General features: G+C 37.7%; 1 protein-coding gene across 1 annotated transcript in view; it reads right to left on the bottom strand.

The window, feature by feature from the left end:
* Positions 1-25,540, bottom strand: part of LOC149216267 (uncharacterized) — a 181,941-nt gene that overhangs the window by 29,025 nt on the left and 127,376 nt on the right. Inside the window, exon 16 of the mRNA XM_089392761.1 lies at positions 18,348-18,529. Within this exon, the coding sequence (XP_089248887.1) occupies positions 18,348-18,529 (182 nt within the window). The remainder of the gene's footprint in view (positions 1-18,347; positions 18,530-25,540) is intronic.

The following is a 25,540-nucleotide window of genomic DNA, read 5'->3' as shown; positions in this document are numbered from 1 at the left end:
CTTGGCATTGTGGTTAGCCCGAAGGTGTGAAGGCGTTGGTATATAATGTTAGGGGTCGGCAAGTCGAAACCCCCACCCGACACTCCGGCATTTTGATATGGATTAATATTCATACATAGAAACATATATTCGCATGAAACTTTGGTGCCATATATCTTTGCGCTCCGTTGGCTTATACATGGGATATATGGTTATATATACCATATGTGGTTGTTTGTTGCGGTGGATGTTGGATAATTCCAAAACAAACTAAGGGGTCGGGCGGCTATGGGGCTGACCCCGGTTGTCGACCCTTTTTTCCAGTGCCTCCAATCCCGCAACCATAAATACAAAGTCATCCGCAATCTTAACAAGAACCATTGTAGCCTGTCCAGTGCGGCCCCTCTAGCGAAAACTCAGTCTTCCGGGAGGTCAAGGGTTCGATCCTCCCTGATCCCCAAAATTTTGGAAAATAGGTGATATTGGGCAAAATCCGGGTTGCCACGTGTCAGCACTGGATTGGCCCATATCAACCAATCAAAATCTGCCACGTCACCTCCTTTGTTGACATCATCCAGGACTCGTGGCTCATTCCTAGGTTGACACGTGTCCTTGTTGATGTAAGCATTGACTTGGTTCACTATTGACCATTGACTGACCGTTGACCTTTGACTTTTGCCCCAATTTTACCAAAAACTTTGACTGGCCCTAACTTCTTCATCCGGACTCGGATTTACGCGTCGTTCACACCGTTGGAATCATATCGACAAGCACTTCGACTTAATTCTACTTTCAACTACATTTGAAGACTTTGATCTCAAGGAAAAACTGGATCCATTTTGGATTAATCATTGTAACTAAAGAAGACTCTAGACCATGTGGAGGATTAAAAGGACATGCTTGGCTTTTAGAAACATCCACCAAGTTCATTCTTCACCTTTTCAGATGCTCTAGACATCAACCAGAAGTTTGTTGCACTATTGACAAAGCATTTTGGTCTAGAGATGAATGTTTTGCATTTTTGGCGAAAGGAGGCTTGAAAGGGGTGTGTGTTATCACTAATATAGTGTCAGCATCATCACCAACATGTGCAGCTTGTTCAAAGACCCCACTGTTGCTTAAACCATGAAAAATAGATGGCACTGCGCATGCACACAATCAACATATTTTCACCATATCTCTTAAACCCTGTACTCGTTTACCATGAAATTTGTACAATAGATGCATAGAGATAAGATGAATAAACCCACTTAATTTCAGGTTAAAATGCTTCACGGTTTTCGAGAAATGAGCCACCGTCATCTACAAACATCTTCGGGTTTTCTCGAAATTCGTGCATTGGATTTAGCTCAAATTTTTGTGGAGAAGCATTATGATTATATTAACCCACTGACAAAAAATCAGCTCAATCCAATTCACCATTTGGGATATATCTAAAAAAATATCATTTGTTGCACATGGGCTGTGGGGGAACACTGCGCACAGCCCAAAAGAGCAACTCTCTTCATCAAGCACAGGTTTCCAGGGGTGTTTATGGGTTTGCAGAGTTTGTTTAGTTCAATTGAAATCAATTTACCCTATTCAACTGAAGAAATAGGAGCTTTTTTTTTCTTGCTTGCAACTTTGATGTGCATGCAAACAGTCACCCAAATTTTCATCCTTTTGATTGACCAAACCACCTTCAAACCTTGGTTTTATGCATGACGAAGTTTGTGTAGAATTACTAGAATTTTTGGTGTCTTGTGGAGAGAAGTTGATCATCGTTTAGAGGTCTTTTTCTTCAAATTCCTTGTGTTGAGCATAGCAAGTGCTGCACACAGGGTGAGCAGTGATATTATGGTTTCTTGACATAGCCATTTTTGGCAGGCTTTTTGATGTTTACAAGGCATGGAAACCTTCATCACAGTTAGTAGGTCATCCACCAGCAAATTTTAACAAATGTGCAACCATCTATGCAGTCAGAGAAAGAGCACTCTTTTGTTGCGCACAGATACAGTCATCCTTTTGGACAAAAAAATTTACCCTAGCGTTGGCAAGCGAGTGATTCTATGGTTTTATTATTCAAGTTTTACTATTTCAACACTTCACTCATGATATTTTGTACAAGTTTGATGTATTAGGTTTAGGCAAGATTATTGGTAATAATCAAAGATACTTTCCTAATTTCCAGATTAGTGGTTTTTTCTTTACTATCTTTATGAAATCAGTTCCATCTATTGGGGAATAGGTGGGTTTCAACCTCCTTTGATCTAAAAACGGTATTTTGTATATAGTGGATGATTTTGAATGTAGAAAGGGTGGCATGTTGGTTGAGTTTAGAGAGAATACTTTTTGTGCACTATAATTTTGAAGACTTTTTGCCAGTGAATGAATGGAATAGCAAGTGATTTGCAAAGATTCTTGTGTCAGAATTTTGGTCGCTTGTGCTCTTTTGACTTGTGATTTATTTTACATGTTTTTCATCCACTTAATGTACATCTTTCTTGCTTGGAAAAAAATAGATGATTGATTCAAAATTCATCCTTAATGATGCTCTAATTAGTTTGCCAAGTTATTAATGTTTTCATCTTTAGAACAACATTTTAGAATTCATTTATTGTTTGATGCTCTAATGTGCTTGTCCTTCACCTTTTATTCCTTCACCTTCCACAACAATTTAATCTAAAACCATCACCAAAGTTGCCTACCTTGCCCCTGTGTTAACAATCCTCTCTTTTGACATGATTCCATGCCCAATGGATCTGCCTCTTTTCTCATCAAAAAACCTCTGAAAACCAAACTTATTGAGTTGATTACCTAGCCTAATATCCTATTTGTTGAAATAAACTGAGTGAGAGAGCCCTCTCCAAGCTAGAAGGGCTAGATTCTATCCTAAGGTGGTTTGTGTTTACCTCTGCAATTTTGCTCCTCAACCTAGGAAACTACGGAGTGCTAACATTCTGACGACCATACTAGGGAATCGAAAAGTTCCATCTTTCCCAGAAAAGACTATCAAGACTATCAAGTTTCAGCTCTGATTGTTGATAGCAGTGTTTTACAAACCGGCCGTTTCGAAACCGAAACGGCCGAGTCGAACCGAGTCGATTGCTGGAGGAGTGACCCGGCCAAGTAACCGGTCCGGTTGACCGAGTCATGTGTGACTCGGTCAACCCGGCCGGATCCAATTTGACTCGGCCGAGTCACAAGGGGACGGCTGGGCAGGTCAGCGAAGTCCATTCTCAAGCTAATAAGGACTGTTCTTGCAGACTTGCACAACTGTATGAGGCTTAAAACTCTGAATCATTTAGCTCTGTGATTGGCTTAGTCAATGAGATCCGTTTCGCATTTATTACCTACTTATTGCACTGAAGTATTGATCCTTTATATACATCATCATCTACAAAGTTCAAACTTCAAACGTGGTCTTCTATTCACAATTGAATTTCCAAGGTGACTTGACAAGCAGATTGAGTAGGACTACATCATCAATCATTACTTCAGCAGTGCCTCCAATAGTAGCAGTTAGAAATTAATGGTAGGCACCTTCTGACAGTGTAAGGTTCAGTGGCTTATATTGCAGCAGTGAGAGGTTCATGTTTCATTGGTTTGCAGTAAGGGTATTCACATTGCAGTTGTGAGTCTTGATGATTCTAAGTGAAAAGACAGAGGCACTGTATGTAGTAGCATTCCTCTTATTGACTGAAGTTGAAGATTTGTAGAAGAATATGTCTTTGTCTATAGTAAGGTTATCATCATCGGAATTGGTCTCATGATCAGGAGTTCATTTACATATTCTGGCTTACTTCATCAACAGTCCTTCATTCTAAGATAGGGGGCAGTAAAGGTTTATGTTTCATCATTGTTGTAGCACTCTGGAAGGTGCTTCATTGCTATATCTGAGCAGCTATAAGACGCATGCCAGTAAGCCTCCTTGGGCAGAGGTTGAGATATTTTCAAGGTCATAGAGCTGACCTAAGACATCTAGCTCTGAGCCTCACTGCTCGCAGCATATTTGTTGATACATCCTTTCGGCACCAGTGCAGCAGTGTAAGATTGAAAGCAGCTTGGCATAGTTGATTTAGCAACTGCGCCATGAGCTCCCTATTGCATATTCATTCGTGAGCATTGCAGTGTTTGTGTCGAGGGCAACAGTGGTTGTTGTATAGTGACAATGTCAAGATTGACAGTCAAGGTTTAATGTACAAATTGAACAGAAGCAAAGAGCCTACTTTGATCATATGTTGTCTTCCATCTATATTATAATGCTGTGTGTTTGGAAACATGAATGAAAATCTTTAAAATTATGTTTAAAATATTTAAAATTATGTTTTTTAATAAAAAAAATAAATATTTAATGTATTTTTTACAACGACCGAGTCATTGAAATCGAGCCGGCCGAGTCATTACCGTTTCGGAGTCGGAGTCGGAGTCGATCCTCGGCCGAGTCGGAGTCGGAGTCGGAGTCTTAAAACATTGGTTGATAGTGGACAGCAGTCAAACACAAGAAAGTTGTACCTTTCACTTTGCGACTTCAATCAAGCAGAATCCAGATTTTCATGTCCCACTGGTGTCTCCCCGTTTTCAAGATGAATTCTCAATCTAGAAGGTATGCTCCCATGAATCGAGATCACATTCCAGGATTTCCAAATCAAATGCCTTACATAGATTGGCAGACTTATTTGCCAAAATTCAGAGATCAGGAAAAAGATGATGCTGCACTTCATTTGGTTAAATTTCATATGCATTTGCGTAAGTTAAAGGTTCATTTCCATGAAGACTGCTTGATGAAGATGTTTATGATCACTTTAAAAGAAAAAGCACAGTCATGGTGTGAAGGTTTTCCATCTTCTAGTATTTATTCTCTTAAAGACTTTCATTCGGCATCTTTTGAAAAATACAAAGAATCTCATCCTTCTTTGTCATTGGTTGAGAATTGTTGTAAACACTTTGAAGGTTTTATCCAAAATCTGCAAAATACATGTGGTGAGGGAGAATTTATGGATGAAGAAATTATGGAAGCTTTGAATGAGAAGCCTTTCCATTACCAAGAAGGAATGGTGGCTGATATATTGGATGAAAAGGAAACTAAGCAGGATTTAAATGATGACAGTCAAGTTCTATTTTCTGAAATCAATGAAAATTTCCAGCAGGCTTCTAAGTCTTTGGATGATCATGATAAGGATGAAGATAGTCAGGATCTTGATGTGGAAACTCATGTTTTGTCCCTTGGGTCTACTAACAATGTTCAGATTTTAAGAAACCAACATATGGATGAGGATTATAATTCAAGTTTTTCTTCAGACTTTTCATTTTTTGAATTTTCATTTCAAAAAGAAGCTTGTCAAGTTCAGTTTTCTGAAGTTGTATGTATGGAAAATTTAGATAGTGAACCTGCACATGACAGTCTTCAAATAAAGTCACACGAGGATAAGCATAATAGCCAACAAATTTTGCTAATCAACTCTTCAATACAAGAGAATTTTATCATTGAGTTCCAAGGAGATGCTGAAGAAGAGCAAGTTGTTTTGTATCCTTCGAATGATGGAAAAAATATTTATAATCTTACATCCCTTGAAAACACAGCCAGAAACTTCAGAAAAGCACAAAGACGTTTTTGTTGAAGTATATGAAAAGTCATTTTCAGGTGTACAAATAGCAGCTGTCCTATTTGATGTTTTTCATCAGCATTCGAAATCTTGTCTTTGGGATGATATGAATACAGATTTTATTAAGCACCAAGTCCCTGTCAGGCATAGTTTCCCCAACTCTCTGCAATTGATCTCTAAGACGAGATATCCTCATAATGTAAGATTGCATAGTATCTCCTTTATTCATCTTCATTTCTTTCAATTGATCTTTCACGGTGATGATTTCATTCAAAATGTTGACCTCATACATGCAAGCTAACTTATCATACATCTCCTTAAACTTTTTCAAATTTCCAACATAGGCAAGTAAATGATCTTGTAAACCATCAGCTCTAATTTTCTTTACTTTTGACTCACCTTTCTTGTACTTGTTCTTGGTAATAGCTGGAGAATTTTTCGGAGGCTCAGGAACTTTCCCTTGAATGGAATCCAAAACAACATTGTCTTTCGATATGATGTCCAACCTAATCTTCGATACAACAAAGTTAGATGAGTCTCCCAGCTTCTCATTTTCCTTGAAGTAAGAGGTAGACATATTGACTTGATAAGATAGGTTCCTTCAACTTTCCAAAGATGATTGCTTCAACTCTTGTCTCCTTTGGGCTTGTCCTTCACCTTAGCTCTGATACCATGTTAATTTTTACACTAGTCTATGTTGTATCAATTACTTTAGCCCAATTCAATCTTTTAATTAGAAAATTTTTCAACAATAATTAAATAGTCCAATCATCAATAGTAATTGAAGATAGAACAATAAATATACTGACAATAGGAGACAATCAAGGAAGAAAACCCTTTGAAATTCTTCTTCTATTAGATTGTCAAAAAATGTTTATCGGAGAGTACAATGAGCCCAAATCCACAAATAATAATTCAAGTCAAAGTTTGACTTATACAGGAGAACAACCAACCATAATCCAAAAGATCAGCCAATAGTCAAATATGGCCAAAGTCAAAGTATCAACAGTTCTACGCCTTCAGCATGTTCTATACCCATCCTATTCTCCATCTAGTTTTGTACTAATTTTTGTACCCAGTTCAGTACCACAGTTTTATACCCAGTTTGGTACTATAGTTTTGTACCCAGTTCAATGCCACAATTCTGCACCTTCAACCGTTTGCACCCAGTTTTGTACCTTTGTCTAGTTCAGTACCTTCGCTAGAAATTTCATATGTATCGAACCCAAGAAGAGAGAGAGAGAGAGAGAGAGAGAGAGAGAGAGAAGTGTGTGATGTGATCTCCAAATGAGCTTGAGATCACTTGTATTTATATGTTTTCGAGGAGGGTTGATTTCTCCTTAGGCCGACCTTAACAATTTTGACATTGTGGGCTTCATTTCAAAAATACACTTTCCCATGTCCAAATCAAGTGCTTCAAAGGTCAAAATTGGTTCTCTCGAAAAGTGGAATCTAGTCCCATGATTGGAATTCGTCACTAAGCTTCCAAATTAACATTTCCTGATTTAGAAATGCTGCCAAATCATTTCGGCCCAAAATTGCCCCCATCCGCCCAAATCTACCCTATTTCCATGGCTTTTTTGCTTCTGCTAACTCAAGCATCCAGTAAGGTGTGGGGGGCCTTCTATGACCAAAAGAAATTTGATCTACCACTAAAGTTTATCTCTAATCACTCCACAACCTAGTTTATCTCTAATCAATCCATGCTCTAGTTTTGCTAAGAAAGCACTCTGCTTATTTTTGTTAATGAAGATGAGCATGAGGATTATATGTTATGTAATTGTACTTGTCATTAGATGATATTTTATTTCATTTTCAGTACATATAGCCATGTATAAAGGTTGATTTTGGATGTAAAGCCTCACATTCAAAGGTTGATTTTCAAATCTTGGATGTAAAACCTCCTCTATAAAGGATAATTTTGGATTTTGAATAATGTAATCATCTATGAGAGTTAATATAGACTAGATTTTCCTTCTAAAATGCTTTTTATGTGTTTCATTCTTTTTTTTCTTGCAAGATAATGTGTTATTAACTTATTTGTAAAAAAATTATGTACATGCATACATACATATATTATACATGCATAGATATATATATGGAGTTTCTCTTGATATTTCCATTTTGTGGGGGTCATGTTTCCAGCCATACTCATTTCGTTCAACTTAGGATGTCAAGTTTGTTGAACAATAGAAATTACTTAGTGAGTCATGCGTCGAGGTTGAGCCTATGGTTGGGCTTACTGTTGATAGGTGATAAGTTGGAAGATCCCATCTTATCATGCATTATTTCATCTCAAAACTCCAAATGTTACCAAGTCTATTGTAGTTTTCCTTTTGGTAAAGATAAACAACATTTTCACTATCCATGGGGAGCCTTCAACCCCAACTTCACATTATTGAGATAAAACCACATGAATGTGGGGATTGTCACATTCAACCAGCTTATAATATCAATTTAGGCTCTATGCCTATAAAGTTTTGAACCTGGGCCTTTGTGGACATGACACCCCATCTCAACCACTAGACCAAAACCTAGAGGACAAGCTTCTTGTTGTCATTGTCACAAGGATTTTTGGCAATAGGTATCATCACCCTTGCATTTGATCAACTAGGACTTGGGCAATGCCTAGGAGTTCATGATTCACTAGAGATTTTCTGGATTGAATAGTGATGAGAGATAGCCCTCTCGAATCCCTATGGTAGTGGCTAAAGGGCACTAAGAGTGTGTTTTTGATACAACATGCAGTTGTCCAAGGATGCAACAATAATGAGGGAGTTAGCACAAAAATACCTGCATGAAGAATCCTAACAATTAAGAGATTCCCATACCAAGTGAAAGAGGGTGTCAACTACTCTAAATGTTAAAGTCCCCAAGTATGAAGCTTGTTGAAGAGAGTAGATCTACTAAGGGGTCAAAGGCCAAAACCCTCAAGGAAACTAAAATTAGAGACTAGACAATAGATCATAAGGAACCTTTTGGTATTATATCTACTTAAGGTAAAATACGTAAATGCTAGAGGTGACCAGGTTTAGAGGCCATGATTGCAAGACTTTGATACCAATTGATATGAGCAAATAATAAAAATGCAAGAAGGTACTCACATAGAAGACTAAGTCTTCTTGGTATCTCAGCAATAGACAAGAAGATAGACACTAAAATCATGAAGTTTGGCAATGCACCACCAAGGGGAAGGTTAATAGAGAAAACAACTCCCAAAACTGTAATCTTAAATTCGAGAACTTGATGAAGAGAACCAAAAACTAAATAAAGATGTTCAACACCTAAAGAAGTGAAATTAGAAAATTTCAGGCTGAGTTGTGCACACAATTATGTTAGTGCCACCCCAAAAAAAATGGAGGCATTGTCACCAAAATTAGAGCACTTTCAGGACCCAATCCTCAAAATATTGGCTCAAGTGAGAGACAAGTGCCTCCAAACATCCAAGAAATTGCAACAAAAACATGCAGCAAAGGAATTGCTAAGCAATATACAGACACAGCTTGAGGCACTACAAAATGCTAAGAAATACAATTCTTGGAAGATGCACAAAGCATCCATTAATTGGCCAGAGAATCCCTCCATGCAAGATGCCCAAACAAACACTTAAGAGACTTGGGTGAGAATTCTTGAAGTCCTAAACTTGATTTTACATTCATCCATCCGATGGTCAATAGAGTCTTTTAGAGAATTTTAAATGCATGCATGTGGAAGTAAATTTGAGATATAGGAAATTCCCAGCTCATGGAGGACTTATCAAGTGATTAGGATTTAGATTATGAGCACCTCTCTCAAAAAGAGGATTACTTGGAAGGAACAATGCCCTTAGACACCACAGAGGAAGCAGTATGCAATGATGTTTCTAGTATGTTTTTATCATTCCTTTTATCTATCAGTGTTGCAAACATCTCGATAACATCCCGATTTTATCTTGAAATCGCAATTTTTTGGTCTAGCCGATGTTTGCAGATTTTTAAAGATATTTTTATGGTATCTCAATTTTTCCGATGTTTGTCGATTTTTTACCAATATTTTCCCCATTTTTACGATCTTTTGGTTTTTCAGACCCTTGCCAATTTTATCTCGATGCCGATGTTCGCAACATTGTTATCTGTGAGCATAATGAGTAGTCAACAGAGAATATGATAAAAGATTCTCAACCCAATAAAAATATGTCTCCTTCCATGAGTTATATGTCAAATTTGAGGCCATAAGACTTCCATGAATTCCATATATCTAGAGAAGATGTCTTTTGAATTTTCTACTTCAAATTCCCCATTCTCTTTTGAACAGATAGCTCAAATGAAAGTGTCAACAACTCAAGAACCTTGAAGACTTGAATCAAAAAGAGAATTAATCATCCTTTCCTACGAAAGCACTGATTCAAGAACAATTTCATCTGAGCAGTAGGAATAGTAGCTTTTGAATCAGCCAAAAGACCATCTCTCTGATTATGACAGAAAAAAATGAATTCACTAATCTCGCCAAGCAGCTGAGAGATTTGGTAATAATTTCAGAGTTTGATTTTGTTCTATCATATCCCTTAAGAGAATTTACCATTAGGGTTAAAAAGAGCACATGAAAAATTTGTAATAGCATCACAATGTTCCTTCTAAATTTGAAAGAGATGATATTGAATGCATAACAGTATAAACTAGTTGATTTTACCAACAACACTAGCAGTACAAAGTAAATTACAATTCCAGTCTCACTGCTAGGGTTGTTATACCAACGGATTTTGTTGTACAATACTCAACAATATTGAAATGTGTAACTAGGTTCGGTCTTCATAATGTCTAATATAATCATGATTTTATGTATTTGATATAAAGAGAAAAAGAAATTTATTATTATTCTTGATGCATGGGTTTCATGCTCAAGACAAATCTATTTATAGGTCAAGCACCTATTGAGTGCTTCTAGGAATTTGTCATGAAGTCATGAAGTCAAAAGAGTCATTGGTATAAATGTAAGACCCCTTTGAGCATGTTATATAATGTAAAAGAAAATTTATGTAAAGTCAAAAGTGTCATATAGACCCTCTAAGACCATGTCATCATGCAAAGAACAAGTCGGCCTCATGGACAACAATTCCCCTTACACTCTCTTATGCACTCATTAAAGCATTCCATAAAAGATTCCTCTTACGCACTCTTTAATGCATATGTTAAATTCTCTCCTTTATGGCATAGGTTACTAAGACATGCATTTCTCTCTTTAATGGCAAGAGTTACACTCCCTAATCTTTACTTCAAGGCAGTCCAAGGTATGCCTTTTGATATTGGTATTATATGTTGATGATTTATTTCCGACTAACGGTGAGCCTTTTATTCTCCAATGTAAGAGGGAGTTTGCTTTTGAATTTGAAATGAAAGATCTTCATTTGATGCATTACTTTCTAGGTCTTGAAGTATTGCAGAAACCTAATGAGATTTTCCTTTCTCAAGGAAAATATGTCGTCAAGTTGCTAGAAAGATTTGGCATGATAGAATGTAAATCCATGAATACTCCAATGGAGATGAACTTCAAGAAACTATGTGGTTAAGTTGAGGTCCTAATTTGGCAAATCATTTTGAGTGTCGGCAACTAATTGGAGCACTGATGTTTTTAGTGAACACTAGACTAGAGATATGTTTTGTGGTCAGTACTTTGAGTCGATATATGAGTAAGTCATCCCATGCACATTGAATTGCTGCAAAACATGTGTTAAGATACCTACAAGGGACCATCAATCTTGGATTGAGATATACTTCCAAAGATGTAAAGATACATGGGTACTTTGATGCTTATTAGGCTGGTAACTATGCTGACAGAAAAAGAACATATGGATGTTGCTTTAGCTTAGGATATGCCATGATATCTTGGATGAGCTAAAAACAAAAGTCTGTAGCCCTTAGCACGGCGAGTATATTATTGTGAGCTTGGCTAGTTGTGAGGTAGTATGGCCGAGGAAGCTCTTTGGAATGTTGTTTGAGGATGTGTTAGATACAACAATAATATACTATGACAATAAGAGTGGGATTCAACTTGCAGAAAATCTCGTATTCCATGATAAGTCCAAGCACATTGAGATCAAATATCACTATATCTGGGATATGGTGCAGAGAGGAGCAGTGAAGCTCCATCATATTGTGATTGATGATCAGATAGCTAACATTCTTACCAAGCCTTTGCCGAAAGGAAGGTTCTTGGTTTTCAGAGAACAGCTTGGATTGATGAATGTGACCCTTCCTAGACAGGGTAGTCATGGGTGATGAGCCTTGGATGTGCAAGATCCTTGTCATGCATTTACAATTGGATCCCCCCAAGTAGTGATGAGCCTTTGAAGCATAAAAACTAATAGCCTGTAGACATGAATGTAAAAATACACAAGAGGTATTTAATAATAATAATTTAGCATATATAAAAATGTATATGTGATGAATATTACAATGAGGACCCGCATATATATACCTAAGCAGGTGCCCTTTCATGACTATACATGTCTTTTAAACATGCCTTTTCACTTAACTTAATGACTAATTAATATAATCGATATTTGATTATTTAATATTTACATTTATTTTATTTATTTAATTGTTATGAATTATATTCATAACATAGCCCCTTCCTTAAAAAGCTTTGTCCTCAAAGCTTTTATGTTGTGGATTTTCTTCACTTAGTGTTTGTCGTCTCGATGTATATAATCTGGCCATCCTCTCATCATGTAGCTCATCAGTAATATTCTCTTGAATTTTTTATTTTATTTTTTTAATAACTCTATTCTTTTTTACTGAATTTTTAATATATATTAATTAATTAAATCACAATTATATATATATATAATCATATATATAACCACACTATATATTATATAGTTTTAATTTAATTAACTTTGTCGAATTTGATTACGTAGGTGTTGACGTCGTGATGGTTGACTGACAGGACACGGCGGCCTGACCAAAACATTTTGGGTTGATAACCTGTTGGATGCTTCGACGGCTAACCCCGATGCTTGATGGTGTGTACACTCCCGTTTGCATTTCGTCTAAGCGTATGTCCACACTTTTCCAGGTATTCTCCAATTGAAATCCATTCCGACGTGAACGTCTCATGTATCTCGATATCAAATTCGTCCCTCTAATTTCCTTCGCTGCCACTTCTATGACTTGGACCCTTCCATTTCGATCTGAAGGAGGAGACACCATGTCACTATTTCTCTATGCTTGTAGATATTCATTAACCATGGTAAACGCTTTTATGGCGCGACGCCATGTACGACTTTGCTCAACGTCGATATTATTTTCAGAGCTGCCACCTACGCCAGCATCCATTTCGTATTCCGTTTTGTTTGTAAGTATAAAATCGAACTTCTTGTTGTTGCGGAATAACTCGGTGTCATTTCATATCTTGAATTTTTGTCTTCCATACTAGAGCTTTTGGCAGTGGAGATGTCGCTTTCATTAGCTGGTCTTGATGCTCTGTCATTTAGTTTACCTACTTTATTTAAAGAGTCAGCATACCTCCCAGAACCCTGCATAACATCTGGAACCTTTGTTCTTGAATTAGAATCAAAAGGCCTTTGATATGACTATTGTCCATCAAGATGTTGATCAAAACTTTCAGCATCATCCAAATCTTTAGCAAAAGCAGTCTGAGCCCTTGTAGAAGCATGTCCCCTGAAGGTATCTTCATCATCGGTAGACCTTCCCACAGGAGTTGCATGTTCAAAATCCCTTTCAGAGTTAGCATTTGTAAACCTTGCTTTGTTCATCACTTTTGCAACCTGTCGTGTCTCAAGATCTTTTCTATTAGAGGTAATTTCAGGTCTAGCAGGAGATTCAAAGAGGGATTGAGATAAGGTGACATCTCGATTTCTTCTCATATCTGAATCCAACTCATCCTTCTTTTCTGCTCGAATTATGTTATCCTGTCTTGAGCTATACTTTTCAGATCCTATCTGACTTTGATTACTATCACGACCATGCTTAGAAATGTTTTTAGGCATCTTTTCAGATTTCTGCAGAGTCTTGCCAATTGGATTCTCCTTTGACGAATTGCTTTCATCCATAGGTGCACCCTTGGATCCTCGAACACCAATCGAACTATGAATATCTTCTCTTTTACGATGTTCTGGAGAAATGGTTATTTTCCCTTCAGGTGATTTGATTTCTCCCTCACAATGTATCAAATCAATATCTACAGCCATGTCAGTGTCATCTTCACCATCAGATGTTATCTTTCCAATGTAATGTTGGGCAATTTTGTTGATCTCTTCTCCCTCAACTATATCATCACAAACATCAATATCTTCTGAGTTCCTTGGTGACTGTGGGGGTTGTCCACTATTTTTTTGTTCAATCATCACCTTCTGCTTATAGTTTTCACCAAACTCATCTTTGTAGTATGGGAGGGGGTTAATTTAGGATCACTAGGATGCTTCGTGGTCTCAGCTTCATTGTCAGACTTATCATCATCACACATAATATCTACATCAGACTCTTCACTACTGCTATTATCTTCCTTATTATCGATTTCCTTTCGACATGCTTTAACTTCTGCAAATGATTTTTCTAAACACTGAAATGCTTCTTGAATTTTACTAAATTGTTCAACGCATTCTCCCTCACAATGTATCAAATCAATATCTACAGCCATGTCAGTGTCATCTTCACCATCCGATGTTATCTTTCCAAAGTAAAGTTGGGCAATTTTGCTGATCTCTTCTCCCTCAACTATATCATCACAAACATCAATATCTTCTGAGTTCCTTGGTGACTTTTGGGGTTGCCCGCTATTTTTTTGTTCAATCATCACCTTCTGCTTATAGTTTTCACCAAACTCGTCTCTGTCAGTATGGGAGGGGGTTAGTTTAGGATCACTGGGATCCTTCATGGTCTCATCTTCATTGTCAAATTAAACATCATCACACATAATGTCTACATCAGACTCTTCTCTACTGCTATTATCTTCCTTATTATCGATTTCCTTTCGACATGCTTTAACTTCTGCAAATGATTTTTCTTAATGCTGAAATGCTTCTTGACAATGTATCAAATCAATATCTACAACCATGTCAGTGTCATCTTCACCATCAGATGTTATCTTTGCAAAGTAATGTTGGGCAATTTTGTTGATCTCTTCTCCCTCAACTATATCATCAAAACATCAATATCTTCTGAGTTCCTTGGTGACTTTTAGGGTTGCCCACTATTTTTTTGTTCAATCATCACCTCCTGCTTACAGTTTTCACCAAACTCGTCTCTGTCAGTATGGGAGGGGGTTAGTTTAGGATCATTGGGATCCTTCATGGTCTCAACTTCATTGTCAGACTTATCATCATCACACATAATGTCTACATCATACTCTTCACTATTGCTATTATCTTCCTTATTATCCATTTCTTTTCGACATGCTTTAACTTCTGCAAATTATTTTTCTAATCGCTCAAATGCTTCTTGAATTTTACTAAATTGTTCAACGCATTCTCCCTCACATGTATCAAATCAATATCTACAGCCATGTCAGTGTCATCTTCACCATCGGATGTTATCTTTCCAAAATAATGTTGGGCAATTTTGTTGATCTCTTCTCCCTCAATTATATCATCACAAACATCAATATCTTCTGAGTTCCTTGGTGACTTTTGGGGTTGCCCACTATTTTTTTGTTCAATCATCACCTTCTGCTTATCGTTTTCACCAAACTCGTCTCTGTCAGTATGGGAGGGGGGTTAGTTTAGGATCACTAGGGTCCTTCATGGTCTCAGCTTCATTGTCAGACTTATCCTCATCACACATAATGTCTACATCAGACTCTTCACTACTGTTATTATCTTCCTTATTATCGATTTCCTTTAATCGTTCATGATCATCACTTTCGTCACATTTATAAATTGCTCTAGATAACTTGTTTTATCTAGTTTATGGTTAATTGAATATAAAGGCACTGGTCTAAAATCATTTTTATCTTGTGGTTGTGTCTTATTTTATTAGATCTATCCATTTCGATTAAACAAGATTTGTTTACATTCATCAAGTTATTCATGTTCAAGTCTCTTAGAGCCTGTGTTCCACAAGCTATCCTCATTCATTCACCTTAGGGACTACCCCCCTTGACTTGTCTAGGAGAGAGCCTAAATGGACTAAGTAAGGATAAGAGTGATAGCCCTTACTCGGAGCATTGCCGCAGTGCCTAGACACTTTGTGCCGTCTCACTGCATTATTGCACAAAAAAACCCTATAGCAACTTTAGTAATGTTGGTAGTTTCATCTTCATCGAAGAGTAGGGCAATAACAGTCAAGATGGGTTGCAAAGCTTCAGAAAACATGGATACCAAGAACGAATCTACAATGGGTAAGGTTTGGTGACCAGGGGCTAGAATCGTCTGAAGAAAAGCTTGTTGTTCTCCGACTGAGAGGGCGTTATAGCTAGAAAACATGGTGGTCTCTATGAATTTTTTAGGATTGGGGTTTTTTGGGTAAATGAAAACATTTTGAATTAATTTTGGAGTTATTTCCAGAATTTTCACCCCAGAGGAGGATATGAAACAATTCTTTCTCCTTAGCATATGATGCAGCGAGCTAGGAAATGAATTCAGGAAAGTGGTGGAGAGAGGGGGTGATTTGATAGTATAACCCTGACTCTATGAGCTTAAAGGGGTCTTTCCCTTGTAGGTATCGGTCATACGCGTTGAAACGAAGATCCAACAGGTGGTATGAGCAGGGCGGGTCATGAATCTCAGCTTCTTTATCCATGATGGGATCGATATTTGTAGAGGATTTTGCCTCTCGACGTTTAGAAGTTTTGGGTGCATATTTCTTCATTTTAAGCATTAGGAGAAAGACAAAAAGAACCAAGGATTGTGAGTTACCTGATGATCGAGCATAATTGAATGAAAAGGCGTCGAGGATGACTATGTACTGGATGATAGTCAAACGGCGTGGTAGACAAACAAAGCAAAAGAGAGCTCGACTGTAGAAACAAAATTTAAATTCAAATGGCTAGTGGGCCATGGTTTTATAGGAGGAGGGAACAGTCATGTGACGTGTAAAGCATGATGTGGAAGAACATGTGATGGGAGGAATGGTGGCACCATGAAGTTGGGCAGGGCATAAAGAGAGAGAGAGAGAGAGGAGTTATTAACCCTATGAAAAGCGTGCTTGCTTGCCGACATTGATAATGCGTTGGCATATAGAATCTCAGGTGTGGTCCCTACTCTCTGGCGGGGTGGATGATTGGGGATCGAGAGTATGCCTTGACCCCCCGGAGTTGATCTAGACTGTAGGTTAGCCGCACCTGCCGCTCTTACCTTGACCTTCCGGGGGCTAGCGTCAGCATATCCACTGAGCTAGTTACCCTGACGTAATGTTTCCAGGGGCTAGCTACGTGGTGATGGATGATGATCTGCCTGATAGTTGCATGGTGATTAACTCTCCATATTCATGACTGTGGAGGTTGCTCGCCCCTTCTTTTACCTTCAGTTCTTTGACCATCATGCTTAGTTTAGCGTTGAAGCCTACTTTTGCCACATGTCCATGGTGCATCCAGGTGCCTATCAGCTATGCAACCCATTTTCTAAATCCCCTTTGCCATTTTCCTGCCTATCTTTCTCTACACACAAAAACAAATCTCCTGCCAACGAAGAAAATTCTCAAGGGGAATAAGGGGTACACCAGAAAGACTAGAAACTAAAGGCCTCTTGGCTATGTTGATTTCTTCCTACTTGGTTGGAACACCTATACTGTCGTCACTCAAGTTTCTAGTAATAATTTCTTATGTTTGGCTTGTTTTCTCTTGTTTCTATTTGTTTTAGAGTTTCAAATAGGAAAGATTCATACAATTTCATTGGAAGAGATTATGTACTCCTAACTTCTTTATCATTTTGTTTAAAAGAAAAGTTATGCCCTAGGCATCTTGAGAGTGAATGCATAGTTTGGAATTTTCAAGCAGAGCCACCCTTGAATTGATTTGAACGTGGATCCCATGATTTATTTACTAAATTTAGAGCTGTCTTCAGCTTCTATATTAGAGCCCAACCAGCTCCTAGATATTTCATAGAACTTCCATCTAAAGTTGCATACTTGACCCCATAGCTCAAATCAAAGCAAGGCATGGGCCTTCCCTTTCAACCACTGCAAAAATATAAAATATCCAAATTGCATTCCTGTTTTATGTCCTCGTTCCTCTCTCCTTGTCTACAACATCTTGAGCTTAGTTGACCTTACGGATTACCCCATTGCCTAGAACATATCTGGCATAAAGAGAGAGACAAGACTACTGAAGTGACATTGGATAGCTTGTCTAAGTCACCCTTCAGGTCTCACAACTTGTGCATTGGGACTTTACACCAAATGAGAACCTAAGAGGTAACACTGCTCTTTTAGCAACTTCTTGACATCTTTTCCCAATTTGATAGAATTTGTATTTTTATTTTTCATCACCTTGAGACATGTATTCTAATTATAGTACGTTTTTGGTTCGTGGATATTGCATCAGACCCTAGGAACTGAATTTATGCCAGAAACTTGATTATAACAGTTCAGCAATTCACAAAAACAGAAATTTTGTTTTTTCACAAAGCAAAGCTGCTCAAAACTTGGCAATAATTTTACAGAACAAAAACAGTTCAATCAAATAAAGCTATTACATATGGTATATTAATTCAAGTTTCACGTTTAACATAATTATTGAACGTTTCTATAAAAACAATGTGAAAAATAAACCTAGGCCACTTGCATGCTACAGAGAAAAATTGTAAGCTCAACAGTAACGTGCTCAATCAACCAAAAAGCACACCATTACCTTTGCAAAGAATGTTGTGGCGTTGATGGTGATTCTTCGCGTGTAGATGGAGAATCAGGTATCTTTTTTGAGGAAGTAAGTTGACTAGCATGACACTGCAATGTAGCCTCCAACATGCTTTCTGCCATAATGGCTCTCTTTTCCATTGCAGCAAGTTGGTTCATAGCCCCTTCATACTTTTCCTACCAATAAGACAATCAAGTTATTGCAAACAAGAATCTATAATGAAGCAAGTTAACAATAGAGAATATACTCCTTTCAAACTCTCATGTTGTTATTGTATTTGCCTCCAAATGAAAATGTGTTCAAAAAGAGCACTGATCAAAAACAAATGGATCATACTGATGATAACACCAACAAGAAAAAATCACATGTATCAGCTATAATGTTCTTGATCAGTCAAAGGATACCCCATTAGTCTACTTGTGCATATAACAGACCTCACATCGCACCTCTACTTTGGAGGTCTACACAGGAATAGCATAAAGGGAAAAAGTTATAAAAACCAATGAAAGATCTTGACGTAAAGTATATAGAAATATCCAAGAAAACAGATATCTACAATGGAATTGAATAGAATAGAATGGAATAAGCTAGAATTCTCCACAAATAAATACTCAGTTCAAAATTAATTTCTAATGATTATGAAGTTCAGACAACCATAAGGTAGATGAAAGTGCTGGAATATTCACCAATACTTTTTAATCAGTATTGGGTACTTTCTAACATTTTAATCATATCAATTAAACATCAAAGATTAACAACACCATGGGTACTTTCTAACATTTTAATCATATCAATTAAACATCAAAGATTAACAACACCATTCAACAATGCATAACATCATAGGAAGGACACAAGATATTTTTGGGTGGAAACCGTTCCGGGAGAAAAACCACCAAACACTTTTTAATATATGTCTTAAAGATTACGTCAATAGGATCTTGGATAGACAATAATCAGGTGCGTTGCTAAGGCACTCCTAGATGTTAAGTCATCGGTTCAATTCCCCACCCTAATCAGGTGTTACTCTTGGACATGACCATGATGTAGCCTCATCAATGCAAAAAAAAAATATATATATATATATATATATATATATATATATATATATATATAATCCTAAAGATTACATCAACAGAAAGCTCTGACTTCCAATGTTCTCCAGGAACAACAGGAAGGAGGCTACAAACCCCTAGTTTTATCAGCTCCAACTAGAAGGATGCGCCAACACCCTAGTTTTACCAAATCCAATTGGAAGGATGCACCAACACCTACAAGCATCAATCTATTGCCCTAGCACCACCCTGCCACCCTAAAGTGTTGTCAGGTTGCAACCTAAAGGAGAGTTCAATCTTTGCCTTGCACCACCCGGTTGTTGAAAATCTAAGGCATCCTCTAAGCTGATAATTACTTCTAATGATATTTATTAGTTTAATCTTTTTCTTGTCATCTTTTCCATCATAATGCAATTACACCAAGGAGCTCAGCAGTAAAACAAAAATACCATAAGGATCATAAAGAGACAGCCACAAAAGAACACAAGAGTTTAGCCTAGGAAAAGCCGCATGGGGCAAAACCCAGCAACCTTTCCTTATAGAATCAAGTCAATATCAGAGACATCAAAGTCATAGACAAACTAACTAGCAAGATGACTAGACCAACAATCCACCAAGAAGCCAAGTCAACCTTCCACAAAGCAATTGGAAAGCTTGTCCAAAGGCTCATTTAAAGTCTCTTTCTTCCACAGAAAAATTTAGACTTGGAAATGCATTACAAAAAATTCATTTCAAGTCTAGTCACACGTGGGAGCTGAAAGATCTTCTTCTATCTCCATCCTTCATCTCCTTGACTTCTTCACTTTAAGGGAACAAAACATACTTGATATGATGAGATGAGAATTACACCATGAGGGAGATCAAGTGACTTTATATATATAGTCTCTTTGGATGTCGAATAAGTGCCTCTTTATGGATGAGCCAACTTGACAAGGAGGAGGGCCGATTTGGGCTTCTTGTGGAGGCATAAACCGAAATTTCAAATTCAATTTTCCCTTTTGAGAAGGTCATAAAGAACATGTCTTCTAATTTTTCTTCTAGCAAATACATAAATAATAAAATTTATTTTGAGCACGAAGAACATGCTTTACATATAAATATACAAGTACATCAATGAAAATAATGACCAGCCTAGATCCATCTAACTCCGGACCTATCATGCACTGAGAGGGATCAAATCCCTCGAGATGCAAAACTTTCCTCAAATTATTAATCCAAAGTTATTAATTCTAATAATATTAATTATAGTATATTAATATTAAAATTTAATTTTAATAATAATAATAATAATAATAATAATCTGTTAATATTAATATTAGATTTAATGTTGTTTTTTACATGGAATGATAACAAAATTTATAATAAAACTACATCAAGTTAATATTTTCAAATATTACAACTTTGACGTGGAAATTTTTGTCTTTAAAGATTTTAATATATCCATAGGATATGGTTTTTCCTTTTAAAGATTAATTTTACAAATATTTAATTAAAAGAAATATTAAAAGATTTTGGAGCAAGATTTTTTATTCTTTGTGTCGAATTGTACTGTAGTTTTTTTATCTATATGGTTATTTTCATTTTTGTTTTGGACCAACATTATTTTTTTTATTCTATCTTATTGGAGACATGACAAACTTATGCATCCCCTCATACTAGTTTGTACAATGTGCCTCTCAACGCAATTATGGAGACCGATCATAGCTACATAATTCAACACCTAACACCCTTGAGAATAAAAGATAAATGTATATTCAATCACAATGGTCGCCCTACTCAATTACTGCATTTGATCACTACACTTTATAACCATTGCTCAATAACCAAGTTTGCTCAATACATCAACAATACTCTTTTCCCAACATGCTTATCAAGTTGTTAAACCCTAGTAGCAATATGCATACATTTGTCTCTCACAAACTCTGTCCTTAGCCATACAATTTATTGTCGATCTTCTAGCAACAATATGGATATATTAGCGTCAAAATAAACACATAGCTTCAATTAAATCTCTCTGTGGCAAATAACCCTAGTAGCAGTAGCAACTCAAACCAACATATGCAATACTAACAAACTACTAGTAGCATTCAACAACCAGCCATGTTCACTCAGTAATACTCTCACTATACTTACCCTGACTATTACTCTCACTATACATACCCCGACTTCTTTTCTCATTGTGAAACCATGTCCTTTGCTCATCATACAACACCTCTACAAAGACACTGCCATATGCTTGTAGGCCACAACAACTCTATCCTTTCAACATTCAACCATACATTTAAGATACAGTAGCATATTACATGGCATGTGTCACATCCATACACACTTGGATTCAACTATAACATACTAGCATATTATCAATATACTCGTAAACCCACATACAAGTTAGCATAGTTTGCCTTTGACTCAAGCCTTCCTCCTTCATTGCTACTAGATCTAATCCAAACTCAGCCCTTGCTCTGTCTTTAGATAGTCTTTTAATCACGTCTAAATATTATTTCCTAAGGCTGCTCCAAGACGCCTAAACAATGGCCTAAATACACTTGACCGTAGTTCTAAACTCAACCCTTCTACAAATGGTCTGAGTGGGCCTCTTGACAGTGGCCTGAATTTGAAAGCTTGCTACTGCAACCTTAGACTGCATCAAAAATGGATCATGAACAACAACTTGGGAGCTCGTTTTTTGCAGGATTCCATCATAAAAACTCAGTTTCAGGATTCTCTTATAACTACCTCAGACACGTCCTCAAAACAACCTCATTCTCAACTTAAAATTGAATCAGATGTGACCTTAACACTATCTTAGGATGGGTCGAATCAGCCTTGTTACACACCATTTTGTGGGTGATATCCCTAGGAGAAATTTTTTCTCCAATATGGTCCTTAGTCGGCAGCAAGCAGCCCCTTGTAGCCACCAACTAGCTCGTTGTGCCATTTCTCCACCACCTAACCCAGCCATGTGGTCCCTCACCCATCTAACCATAATCATATGTTTGAAAGTGGGCCTCCCGAACCTAAAAGTATGCCTTTTCATTTGGTAATTGAGTATTGTAGTTTGTTTATCGTGAACAGTTATGGGCATGGATTAATGGGAGGATTCAGCGGAAAGAATGGGTTAGGTCTGTGCTCTTGTCCCCTAGACCCCTTTTCGATGTTAACCTTGGATTCTAGTCTTGTGGGATCTCTTTTACTTGCCATTTGGCTTTAGGGAAGGTACTTAAGGGGAAACCTTGATTTTTGTTGCGTGGTCCTACTCCCTCATCCACATATATTTTCCCCTATCCATTATTATACCCCCATCCATCATTTCTCCCACCTGGGTCCACATAGAGTTAGTTTTCCCCTTCCCCTTGCCCACACCTTAGGCCAGGCTTGGAGATGCCCCAGAGATTGATGCAGCTGAAAAGAAAAGATAAAGCACAATTGGCCACATACAACAGGAAAATGTACCACAAAATGCAAAATATGGTCAGGACAAACACATTTACCACATGGGCAAAAGCCAACACATGAACCCTACCCCATCATCATAGCCATCACCTTGGTTCCTACAGGCCCTAGATGAGCCTCCTTTATCATTTAGGAACCCATGATTCTCTCAACCCATGGTGGGCAATGAACCGCCCTACCTTAAAAGGGGTATCCACTACTATATCTCACACATCATGCTCTTACCCCTTGAGACCTGAGCAGTTAATTAAAGAAAAATCATAAAAGGTAAAAGGCATATAAAGAAGGGTGGAAAAATCAACAGCGGGGCACCTCATGTACCATGATTGCTCCCTCCTATACATTATATACCCAAGTGTGGGCTTCCCTTTTTCTAGCAACCCTTATACCCTCGCATGTGGCACAACACTGCCCTTTTTCATTCCTTGCTCCATTCATCTCTTTATCACATGCCACCACCTTTTGAAGGATGTACCTTGGACATATTATCCCCTTTAGAAGTAGAAACCACCTAATAGGATACTTGGTTAACTCAATTTAAAGCTTGGAGACATTAGCACATGCCAAAGCCCATTGTGGAAGGGCATGCCATTACGAAGTCCCCACTTGTTGTCCATGGTTTGTAAGCTCTTTCACTCGATTTCTTTGATGAATTGTAGTACTAGAAGGCTAGGGGACGCATTGGATCTTATGCACGATTGCAAGTGATCTCCATCTTGGATTTGGTCTCCCTATATCGGGTCCTAACCCTCTAGAAGGCTACATTGGCACATATAGGGTGTGTGTTGAGAGCCATAAGCCTCAACAGCAGTAGACAGCACTCCATGGATCCCCAGAGATGTTCAAATATTGCTCAGGATTCACCAATTGGAAGAGGAAGATGCACCTGGTTCACCTTTTCCAAGCCAGCCCCACATTTGTACCATGCACTTGGTAGATGACCCAAGACTTGTATGTTGATGTGGCATCACTTACACCATCATCTGAGCCCTTACAAATGGTCTACAGGCATATTCAACTTACTTGGAGACCCATGAGATCACTCGTGTGCCCTCACAGACATTGGGAGCACCACAAGTTTATCATGTGGAGAACATGGGACCGACCCCTTATCCATTACTTTTGGAAGTCCAATTAATCATTTTGGCACTTATGGACTTCATCATGCCACTTGGAGAGCCCAACGACATGCATTATTGATTATTCGACCTTTTGGGAGGCTTGTTATTTTATTTATGAGCTAGTTTAGTGGGCTTGTCACAAAAATTTAGTTATTTGCACATTATTTTTATTTGATGGGCTAATGTAGGTTCAAATTAGGTAATTCGAACTCCTAAAAAGTGTATAAATAGGAGAGACATGAATTCATTTTGTATATCACTTGGATTGGATCATTCTCTCTCTTGAGAATTTCTCATTGCCTCCTTGGTGGACGAAATTGGAGCATGGATGATTTTTTATGTTTAGATTGCATTTTCTTATCTTGGAGCTTCTTAATCAGCAAATGTATTGATGGTTGGATATATTCTCTTACATGTAAGGTACAATTCTAATGCTATTTTCTCTTACTTTGTAACATACATTGATCATGGGATTTTCGGGATTTTAGGGCTAATTGTTGCATGCATTTACTGCTTCACTGTGGAATTATGTTTCTATGCATATCTCTATGTATGGGCCATGTTTGTTGAACAAAATTTCTTAGATATCGAAGTTATCTTGATAAGCCATCTTGATTTGCAAATGAAGTATAAACGTTTTAAGGTCACTCTCTTTTTTCCCTAATGCTAAACGAAGTTGCTCTTAAAGCCTCCTTGAACTGGAACGACATCCATTCTTATAATTCTTCTTGAATCCATATCCCCAAAGGAATTAGACACTGATCCACCATAATGTGATCACCTTAAAACCTCTTTTTATTCACATTTCCCCCCTCTTTTCTAGGTCTAGACACACTGGGCCACCTAGGGCATCATTTTCCCAACAAAGTAGCCATATAAAAAGTTCGATCTCCTGGCCTCTACTGCACTGGTGTGTCCTCAACGTCTCCTCCAAATTTGAAGAAAATATGACAGTGGGATTGCAATATATCCCAAGCCCTAGCCCTGAGACCGAACTTTACCCTAGGGTTCCCTAGGCTAGTACCTCATAGGATCAATTTTGCACCTTTAAGTGAAAACTCCTGTTTTGATCCTTTCCCCTTCCTTGTTCAGGTTAAGATCATCATTGGTTGTTATACTCCCTCCCCTTAACCTAGGCTGGGTCCACTTAGCCCTATGTGGTCCCATTTCTCATCAAAGACATTTCTTCCAAGACAACTCGGGAATCCTAGTTTTGCAAGGATTTTAGGGATTGGGAAACCCCTTTACAAGTCATATTCCCTTAACCTAGCCCTCAAATCCTCACCTCCTTCTGCTAGAAAGCTTTGTACCTTGCTTGAAAAGCAAGCAAGCTCCATTCTTAATCTCCTTCTAGGGAAGGATCATTATGGTCACTTCACATTTGCTTGTTGATTCATCCTTCACAAGTGACTTTCTATATATCGGGTCTCCTCCCATCGGTGAAAGTCCGTAAATAGTAGGGAGTCTTAGTTAAGATGACAGTGGGCTAAGTCTCCACCGTTGCCTTGATCTAGCAGTTGTCCCTTTAGGAGTCCTTTTTAGGCCCCTTGCTAGTTTGAGG

This window comes from Pinus tabuliformis, chromosome 1_1, assembly GCF_031772625.1.
Source record: "Pinus tabuliformis cultivar Carrire ecotype Pingquan chromosome 1_1, CPIR1, whole genome shotgun sequence".
Lineage (NCBI taxonomy): Eukaryota > Viridiplantae > Streptophyta > Pinopsida > Pinales > Pinaceae > Pinus > Pinus tabuliformis.
This window is presented reverse-complemented; position numbering and strand designations above follow the sequence as displayed.